At 41.6% G+C, this 10,725-nt stretch overlaps 1 protein-coding gene across 2 annotated transcripts; it reads right to left on the bottom strand.

Annotated features, from left to right (window-relative positions):
- Window positions 1-3,609: 3,609 nt before the first annotated feature.
- On the bottom strand, window positions 3,610-9,270 carry orai2 (ORAI calcium release-activated calcium modulator 2). 2 transcript variants are annotated; one of them, XM_034605802.1, is made up of 3 exons: window positions 8,926-9,270; window positions 5,413-5,648; window positions 3,610-4,589 (listed from the first exon to the last, which is right to left on the bottom strand). In XM_034605802.1, the coding sequence occupies exons 1-3, from the start codon at window positions 8,933-8,935 to the stop codon at window positions 4,023-4,025; spliced, it is 813 nt and encodes a 270-aa protein (XP_034461693.1). In that variant the 5' UTR covers window positions 8,936-9,270; the 3' UTR covers window positions 3,610-4,022. The 2 variants fall into 2 exon arrangements, with proteins under 2 accessions (XP_034461693.1, XP_034461694.1); XM_034605803.1 differs by having other exon boundaries at window positions 3,617-4,589; window positions 9,124-9,241.
- Between the last annotated feature and the right edge of the window lie 1,455 nt (window positions 9,271-10,725).

Below are 10,725 nucleotides of genomic sequence, written 5' to 3'. Positions count from 1 at the left end.
TAACATTCCCCACTTGTTCTCACGCAGCAGATCAACCTGATGTGACGTCTACTCGTGTCCTGGGAGCATGTGTCATGATGCTGTTCATCTTTTTGATTTGAAAAGATGTTGGGAATCCAAACGGGAACATCTGTGAACTTTGTAAAAATCACATGACCTTGTGTTCAAAGAAGTTAGTTTTTCGTTTTTTTGGCTGTGAGAGATTCACCCTGTGCATTATCGGTTATATCACTGGCCTGGAGCTGTAATATTTTAAATCCCTAAAATTATAAACGGAATAATGGAAAAAGGACTGTTTGTTTCACAAGTTATGAATAATGGAGGATTCTGAAATGTTTTAAATCTTACAAATCAAGTAACCGGTTCCCTTGAATGTGTTTTATTTCTCTTTCCAGTGCGTTTACATACAAAATGTTCCTTTTAAGATGAGATTTTGTGAAAACACAAGTGAACCAGTTATTTCAGTTGTTCGAGTTCAGTGACACAATCTGATTGAGTTAGTGAGAGGTTCGTGTTTATTTTAACATTTTTATGAAGCATAACTTGTTTAACTGTGTAACCTGTATTCTTTGCCGAGGCCATGTGTATGACTTCATGTGTTTTTATTGTGGATTTGAAGGTCTTGAAGATGTCGTAGCTTGTGCATGTGAAGCTGAGGGGGGGGTTAACACCACGTAGCTGAAACATGGATTAAAGTCTGTGTCCTTTTTCAGGGCCGTGATAAAGGTTTTTCTTTTTTCTATTCCACCAGGATGTAACTTCTTGAATTTGGAAACCTGCAATATCATGTATGACGCATTGAAACGTGTGCACTGGCTGCCCTCTGTTGGCCTAAAAAAGAAGTGTATCCAGGCTGAGCATCGTTTCAATTTGTAAAGAAAAGGAAAAGAGGTCATGCAACATAAAAAAAAAAAAGAAAGTTTATTTCCATTTTCCAGGTTTGGGGTTTGTTATTTTTGCAGATAGAAATGAAGATGAGTCATGTGACTGAGAAAAAGTGCTGCCATGATGGAATGTTTTTGTCTCCTTGACTGAAATTGGCTTCTCCCACATGTTTTCTGTTATGTTGAGGAAATTTTAGACATTAAATTTTATTTGGTTGGAACTTTTGATTCATCGTTTTTTACTTGTTTGTGATCAGACAGTTGAATTTACTCAGAAAATAACACACTGTTGTCAGGAAGCTATAAAATATACAAATAGTTAGACTGTGTGTTTACTTGAGGTTTGGTGGGAACAGGACATCCAGAAAACAAGCCACAGACTATTTACACCTGACAACACAACAATTAACACATTGGAAGAACAATCTGTATATTTTCACATCCAGGAGCAACAATATCAGTCACTTGGAGTCTTGCTTGAAGCCAAACTGATGAATTTAAGCCTGATTTTCACTCTTTAGACTCCACCATCTCCTGGAGGACGTACGACTCTTCAGCTGCTAAACGTTGCTTCATGTTCATCCAGCGGCAGAATTATCAGTTATCTGGAGTCATGTTTGAGTCCAAAAATGATTCATCTGTTAAAGGTGGTTATTATTATATACAGATTTGCTTTGTGAACTCATCTTAAGCTCATTAGGTGGCTTCCACTAGTCATGGATTTTGTTTTCTTTCTCTATTATCTTATTGTACAGCACTCTGGTTAACTCTGGTTTAAATATCAATAGATTTGAATTGCTATGATTGAGTGAAAAGGAGAAATGTGATGTGGAGGAGGAAGGAGGTGGAGGGAGATGGAGAGGGAGACCTGAACAAAGGGGATCAATCTTTTTGGTTCACATTCAGCAACACTTTGAACGACTGAGTGGTTACAAAAGACAAGGAGACTTTGGATTTAGCATATATACACATTTTAATGTTTGAAGTTCTGTTGCAGGCTGTGATTTTCATCATCTCAATGAGCTCCACACTTTTCATTTAAGAAGCACGAATCCACAAACACCAGACAAAGTCATTTTGCTGCAACAACTACAAGTGCACTTTCTTTTTCCATCTCTTCGGAGAAGCGGGAAACAAACAACCGAGCGTCACTTTGGTCAGTCATCATATTTTGGAATGTGATAAACAGGTTGTGATAACGTTTTCCTTTTTAATAATATAAATCAAAAAAAAAAAAAATAACACAGTAACATAGTCCGGCCTCGTCCAACAAACCATCTCCTGCTTCTCTCAGTCAACACAAACTTAAGGGAAGATCGAAACAGAGGTCACGAGGTCAAGCTGATCACAACGTGAGCTCTCACTCCCTTCACTCATTTCCATTGTGACGTTTGCACATTTCCAGACAACAGAAACAAAAGATCTGCTTGTGTTGAAACCTTACACGCTCATAAAAAGGCATCGTTCTGTAAGGCAGCGCTGTATTTGGACAGTAGCACATTCATATTGAAGCAGCTTGAGCAGCATCACTTTGTTGAATTGACGGGTTTGACCCGGGATCTGTATAAAAAGCTCTTTGACGGAAGAAAACGATAAAAAAAGGTCCGAGGCTTGCATGAGTTTTTTGTTTTTTTGGACATAAAAACAAACAGTGACAACGTCTTTGCAATTTTACATTAACGCGACACTTTAAGACTCAACATTTTACAGTTCAAACGAGCTCAGTGAAGCGTGAGACTGAGACTGAGTGAGAACGGGGGAAGGCCGTGGTTACTGGAGTTTGGTTGAGGTTACGTTTTTAACCCTGGCCATTTGTTTGTGAGCCAAAACCAAGAAACAGATTTCCACGAAACTTGAAACACATGATGCAGAAAGTGTCAGAAAAAAAAAACCCTTCAGTTGTGGTGCAGATCCCGACAAAGCTGCAGGATGCATTTTTTTGTTGTTGCTCTCTTTAACATTATGAGATCAGGCATTTTACAACCTCTTCATAGTTTCCCCAGAAAATAATACATGGATCTTGAAAAGAAATCTGCAACATTTAGGGACCGATATCTACAAGTGTGTGAACTTACTCAGGCTTATTTAAAAAGGACTGATATCTACGAGTGTTTGCAGTTTGGTGTGGATCCAAATAACGTTGTGGATCTAGCAGATGTAAATGTGATTGCATTGGGGGGGGGTTAGGCTTTAACTTGTTCAATCAACCCATCATTCTTCCAAAATAGAGATTCTGATTTGTTTTTTTTGCTCGTTGAATATAAATCCTAAGAAATCAGAATCTCTTTTGAATCCCTTGTCGAATCCTTTCAACTTTTCAACATTTGTGAAAAACCACATTTATGAGTAAGAGTAAAAAAAACATTTAAGTGGATGAATGAATATTAATACATGCTTAACTTGTAAAAACTTAACTTTGGCACGTCTTATTTTTCATCTTGCTCCAATGCTGATCCTGGCTCATAGTTATTAATTTAATCAGTGTAAATTATTGATGTCATGTGAATTTAAAGAGATTCACGCCGCTCTGTTGATTTAGGTAAAACGGCAATTCATTCATTGTCTACATATAATCTTTGGCAGAGCACAGACACCAGCAAAAATAATCAAACAATAACTAAGTAATGTTCTGTGGTTGTGGCAACTTGCTTGTGGCGTAAATGTGAATTAGTTTAGCTGCATCTTAAATGTTCTCTAATAAGAAGTGAGGAGAAAATCAATTCAATAAGGGATTACAGAGTGAATCCGGATATTTTGCCGACGGAGAACCAGACCCTGAATGAAACCGATCATCACACGACGCTTCCACGCAAACACAAACACGACAAAAACAACATGGCACATAGAACCTAATAGCCCTTTTGCTGTAAACCTTTTTTAACGGTAGTATTTGACCGACACAGACGACACATCTCAAACAGACGAGCTAACGGCACGAAAACCTACGACAGAAATTGACCTTAAGAATAAGTTAGCGGTCTGACATGTAACAGCCATTTGAATCGCAAAGAGGGGAGCGTTAAAGCCTCCGAGTCTGAGCAAGGCAATATCAACGACCAGGACAGGAGTCACAGCAGTGAGAGGGGTTTAGATAAAAATAAGATACAAGTGGAAGTTCTTAAAGCTGCTGTGAGGTCATCACACAGTCTGGAGGGATCGCTCATGGCCGTCCAGCTGTATCTTAATCTTGTGCAGTTCCTCTATCTCTTCGTGGTGCCGTTCTGTCTTGTGGCGCACCAGAGAGCGATAGAAGTGGATGGTAAACACCACAAAAATCACCCCCACCGGTACCATGATGATGGTGGAGGCCAGCGCCGCATCCCAGCCACTGTATTGCACCTGCTTGCACGAGGCCTTTGTTGTGGCCTCCGCCGTGCTGTTGTTGATGTCCCCGCAAGATTTTATGGGCAGGAACTTGATCCAGCAGAGGAGCACCACCTCCGTAAGGAACAGCAAGATGCCCAGGGCCGTGGAGAAACCCCAGGCCAGCTCGATGTAGTAGTGCATGCGCTCGTGGGGCGACTCGCTGACGGAGTTGAGGTTGTGGATGTTGCTGACGGCCTCCACGTTGGGCAGGATGCAGGTGCTGATCAGCAGAGCGAAGAGGTGCACCGCCACCAGCACGGTGGTGCACACGCTGAAGGCGATGAGGAGCACGCGAGGGTAATTGTACTGCATCTCCAGCTGCACCTCCACCATGGCCACCTACAACATCCAGAGATATGCATCAGCAGGTTAATGCATGCCCATCGTATAATCATGCATATAAACAAACCCCTAGTGCCCTGAGGTCAACGGAACCTGGTTCATATCAACAGGATTCACATATAAAACATATTGTAACCTTGAAATGACGATTACACAAATGAAGACGTTATGTCTGTCGTCTGGAAGTAGACTCAGATGGAGCATTTCCAGGCTGCTCCTACTTGAGTTATCATTTAATAAAAAAAATGTTAAACTGTGTTCTACATTTGAAAAAGCCCAATCTGATTTTGAGGCCGGACGCTTCTGGTTTCCATTTCTACTCTGACCAATCACGTTTGAGCATGCATTGGTTTCCTGCAGGTAAACAGTAACATCATATATCCTCAGTTCAATGGCTGAGCCTTTTTAGAGTCACGCTACAGCAGCAAACTGACAAAGATAGAAAACCACGAGCTGAAACTCGTCACGTCTCAGTTGCTGAAACCAGAGAATGTTTTGCATTTAACGTCATAGATGGCCGAAGCAATGAATTGACTGAAAACTATGAAACCACGTGTTCAACATATTAATGAGGCACTGCAGTACAAACCCTGGCTTATAATATCTCAAAGCAGACGTGATGCATGTGACTTCCACTCAAAGATCAGTTCTGTGTGTGAAACATACATTTAAAGTGGTAATACAGATGTAATCAAACACTCAGTGATGCTCAGTGTCCATTAAGCTTAGTCTTGTGCATCTGAAACACAAAGAAACCAGCAGCCGCCACAGATCAGCACATTGCTTCCTTTATGAAACTGTGTTGGTGAACACCACTGACCATAGCGAAGCCGGAGAGCAGAGCGGACGTCCTGCTGGAGGCCTTCAGCTTGGCCCGGCTCAGGTAGAGCTTCCTCCAGGACAGGGCCTGCACCGAGTGGTGGTTGGAGCTGACCAGCTCCAGGTAGCTGCGCCGCACCCAGTCCCTGTAGTCCATCCCTCCGCCATCAGGAGGCTGCTCCAAGACCCCTGGGGCCGGGGAGCCCATAGGCACATTCAGCTCGCTGCTCATGGCACCTGGTGGGGATGAAGGAGAGAGAGAGAGAGAGAGAGAGAGAGAGAGAGAGAGAGAGAGAGAGAGAGAGAGAGAGAGAGAGAGAGAGAGAGAGAGAGAGAGAGAGAGTCAGTGTGGTTTCTGGTTCCTCGTCGAGGGGAGAACTTTAGAAGCATAGACTGAATATAAAGATGGACGACACTACAGTATAGGTTATAAACCCCACCACCTCCGTGTTAGCAGGTGGAGAATGGATCATGAACTACAAGTACACGTAAAATCTTTTTTTTCTCAAAGATGGTTTCTTACATTTTAAGTAGTTTTTAAATCACACACACAACATAAAGATTAAAAGAAAATAATTCTGTACACTTTGTTGTTACGGTAAAAGTAACAACCATCGGCTAAATATGAACTGACTTATCGCCTCATCGTTGTGCATGATACCAATCTGCTAACAGGACATGAAATCGATGTTTGTTTTCGTGGAGCAGAGCCACATACCACAGCAGTGATAACCTAAGACTGTTTGCCAGCTCCTGTCCCTGAAGAGCCTTTATTCAAATATACACAACTCGACAGGAACACAAAATAATCCACTAAAGAAAACACCATCAAACTATTTAATGAGAAGCTCCTCATCATATCATATTTATTTTTACAATCTAATGACACTAAGCAGATAATCACTGAGTAGGTAACACGATGATTATACTAACTTTGACTCTTTACTCAAAAAAAGTATTTATCTGTATATAAATATCCATTATATGTAGAAAAGTATTTTTGTAGTTTATTATGTTTAAAAGCAAACTGGAGACTCAAACTTTTTGTTCTTTTTTGCTTTTATTCTGTAAAGCACTTTGTGTTACATTGTTTGTATGAAAAGTGCTTTACAAATAAAGTCTGGTTGATTTAATTCTAATTCTCTACCATCCCCCGTTCTGATGCTTGAAGGAACAATAACACAAACTACGTACAGAGCAGCTCAGCCTTTCCACATCACGCAGACCAATCGGTGTCGTGCGTCCTCCTTCCCATCAATCACTGTCGCTCCACGTTTCTATCCACATCCATCACTCGGCTCTTTTAAGACAAACCCCAAAATGTTCCCACAACCCAGAGTGAACTTTCTCCAGAGGCATGAAAACCATCTGTCACAGTAATTGGTGCTGGGGACTTGTTTTTCCCGTCCGGTCATGATACACGTGTGCACCGAATTTCATGAAGTTAAACCAGACGGAAAGAATCCGCTGTACTTCTACTTCCTGTTTCCTCACAATACGTTGGTACTTAGAAGATTAGGAAATGATTGATATGATCTTTGTGGACAAAAAGGACAAAATAAATGTTTTCACATTATTGTGAAATGTTGTAAATATTGTAAAGTGTTATTTGCATATGCATATACATTACACTGTAAAGGTTTGATCAAAAATCAAGGAGATTTATTTCCGATATTGCCAACAGGTCATTAAAAGATATAAACTGGCATCTGGTACCAAGTCTGAAGTGAATTATTATTATTATTATTAGGGCCCGAGCACCGACAGTGCAAAGGCCCTATTGAAATAGAAATGATTATCACGTGGTCCACACGTGTATCATGACCAGACGAACCAAAAAGCCTCATGGAGCGATTTGATAGGCCAAACAGGAAGTCGGCGAACTCCTCCTACAGCTTCCATCAGATCAACTTCAAATTTGACTTGAAATTTCACTCACAAATTCAGCTCATTGTGTTCTACAACAAAGCCTCTTGGACAATAACTGTCTGGCACGATGGATTCTTGCTAATTTGCATAAATGTCAGTATAAAGCCTTGTGAGACTGAGATACACTTTTCTATTATAAATGATCATGACTGGTCAAAGATCACGGCCCTTATTAACTATAAACTTTGCCAAGGGCGGGGCTTAGAGGGAAATTGGCCATAACTCTTTAAATGTTTGTCAAATCATCATGAAACTTTAAAAAAATATATGTATTGTAAAATAGGGGCACTAAAGCATTTTGCATTCTGCCCATAGGGTTCACCAGAAATACCAAAAACATTCCTATTGAGGAACTTTCCAGTTTCTGACGATGACAATGGCCCCTAGCCGGACCTGGGCCCATTTAGAACTGGTTTCCTCATCTTGGCCTGGGTGGACTGGACCAACTTGATCCGACCCCTCTGGGGAAGAAGTGAAATGCAAATGTCCAACCTGACCCCAACAACGAGCTCCGTGACGCTCGTATCTGAATTCCAGAAAACACCCGGAGCTGCTTCTTCCAAAATCTTGCAAATAGAGACATTCAAAGCCACTTAATCTGCAGGGTTTAGTTGTTTTCATGGTTTTGAACATCTAGCGTTCCTGCCGATGATCCAACGTAACAATACATGTCAGCCCAGTCCATTCCCCAACGTTACGCTCCATCTTCTACATCACACGTTCAAGGACTTGATGTGGATCCAAATCTCGTCAGAGTTCTCTAACTCTTATCAGCAGCATGCCGTCCACCAAACTCCTTTATGACACAACACTCAATATACAAATAACACATTTGACCAAACAAGGACATGTGCCGAGGTGGCTCCTACTTCACCCCATGTTTGTTTGTTTGACTGTGATATTTTCGTGTTTGTAGTTTTTTTTTTTTTTTTAAGTCGGACTAAATGATGCATTTGCAGTGATTATACATGTAAATACTGCGATGACAGTAAAAACAAACATGTCCCTACACTGTCTAAACTTGTCAAGTTGGTTTTACTCTTGCCTCCTCATGTGTGTTTAGTTTTTGTGACATTGCACTTGACTATTTGACTTTGTTTTTCCCTTTACATATTAATTGTTATTGCTCTAATTGACCTGTTCTCCTCCTCCTCCGAACACTTGTTTCACGTTGACCCTTTGTAGGGACAACTCACTTTTCTTCGCCTGTGCAAACACGAACAAACTGGTTGGTTTTTTCCGGGTTCGTGTGGAACTTGTGCACCGCGTCTCCTCGGTGCCGCTGCTGCTGCAGAATCTGCACGACAGCAAACCTACATTATATTTAGAACGGCGGTGAAGTTAGCAGGATACGTTTACCTAGCATGGGCTAATAACAGAGCTAGTCCACCGGGGCCATGCATTAGTGCTAAATATACACAGATAGAAGATGGAAATCAAGTTAAAAGTGACAGAAAAACACACGCACGCACACACACGCGCGCTCGCTCGCTCGCTCGCTCCTGCAGCTAGCTAACAGTTGGAAGCTAACTCCTCTCACAGGGGATTCGAACTTGTGTGTATTTTGTTGTGTTTTCCATCTCACCCGTTCGCATCGGAGCTTGACACGGACACGGACTCCACGGTGCTCGTCTCCTCGCGCTGCCCGGAGATCTGACGCAGTTTCTTCGCGTCAACTACTTCCGCTCTTCCGTGTTTCCAGACGTTAGCATTAGCTTTAGCTCCGATGGGGAACAGCGCCGCTCTCTGAGAGGACCACCACCCGCCGCCCTGCTGCTCTCACCTGGGGGGTGATGTGTCGCCTCCTCTTCGCCGGCTCCACTCCGCCGGGCATCGGCCGTCTCTCGGGGTTCGGGTCGTCGGGACCTGGGAGGGAATCGAACCTGGAGCCGTAACAGGGGGACTTCCGGATGGGTGTGTGTGCGCCTTCAAAGTAAAAGCACGATTCTCCATACGGTTGTACGCAAACGTTCAGGTATGGAAGCAGATTGCTGCCATACCTGAAAAATTAAAATGGATCACTATCACGAAATGTTTATTGTTGTATGTTTTTCACGTTATAACAAGGTAGATTCATGTTATTGAGACTGTCCTATAATGAAATGTTTTGTTAAATTGTAAAAAGCTTATTTTTGTAACAATAAACAATTATACAGAGCCCCTGAAGTCCCAAAAGATATCTTTTAATTATGTGTGCAGCAGAAATTTATTTAAAGAGGATGTTTGTGTTTTATTCACTCAGATGCACACAATCACCATATTTGTACCATAGCTAGAGAAAACTAATAAAGTTGTATTTTCACCTGAGTCATACAATAAAATTCTTGTTGCACAGAGAACCAGGATTGTCAGGAATCATTTGCTAAAGGAAAACAGGCTCAGCCAACAGAAGGACTCTTATTCAATCATAATATGTAAGAAATTAACAAACTCTTAAAAGCTATAAACACAACTTAGTGTTGTCTTCAAAGCATCGGCTAGTCATGTCTTTACTAGGCAGATATTAACTCTGTGTGCACACAACTTTTTTATCTTGTGCGCACAAGATACACATATATAATCTTTTGGGACTTCAGGGGCTCAGTAAGGTGTTTATATTAAAGTTCTATGCAAACGTTCAGGCGTTGAAGTGCATTTGTGCCATACCAGAAAAAAGAAAAATGGATCAGTATCCCGATTTAACGTGAAAAGTTTTCTGTTGTAAACCATGATTAACGTCAAACAACACAATACACACAATGTTAAAATCCCAGGCTGAGGCGCAGCGGAGTCAACCGTCCCCACACTGGAAGTTTCTAAAGAACCTCAATTCACTGGCCAAGTGAAGCCACCTCACTGATGACGGATTGGTTTAATCAGGGTAGAGCTGGAGGAGAGACAAGAGAAAATCAGGGACAAAGAACGGGGACAATCAGCCAAGTGTCTGTTCACTGAAGCAGAGTGAAGAGAATAAAAATGGAGTTCTGTTGAACATTGCGTCCAAAAACATCCTCGGGCTGTTGTCGTAATGCTTTGACGGCGACGGTGGCAGAACTGCTTTAATTTGTACCAACAGAACAGTGAGCAGGGACTGTAAACATGTGGCGTGTGCAGGAAACATACGACCTTCTGTAAATGCTACTTAAAAAATGTTTTACAAAGATCATCAAACTTCAGATGGAACGAAACCTGTCCTGACATCTCAGCACAGATGTAGACTATCATCACCTGAGGCCATTATCTGGGTTCACACATCCCACATCAGGGCAATCCTGCAAAACAGAGACTAGAGACAATCAGACGTTAATCCACCGCAGTGCAGACTCTGACTCTCGAGTATTATTTTCTTAATCTCAGAATCTCAGCATCTTTAATGTGCATTTAAACCTGATTAATTGTAAAGGCT

Source organism: Hippoglossus hippoglossus, chromosome 14 (genome assembly GCF_009819705.1).
Source record: "Hippoglossus hippoglossus isolate fHipHip1 chromosome 14, fHipHip1.pri, whole genome shotgun sequence".
In the NCBI taxonomy this organism is placed as follows: domain Eukaryota; kingdom Metazoa; phylum Chordata; class Actinopteri; order Pleuronectiformes; family Pleuronectidae; genus Hippoglossus; species Hippoglossus hippoglossus.
This window is presented reverse-complemented; position numbering and strand designations above follow the sequence as displayed.

Excerpts from the sequence above, each read along its gene's own strand:
- orai2 (XM_034605802.1), bottom strand. Across the intron at positions 4,590-5,412 it reads TGCTCTCCGGCTTCGCTATG|GTGGCCATGGTGGAGGTGCA; the intron begins GTCAGTGGTGTT and ends TGGATGTTGTAG.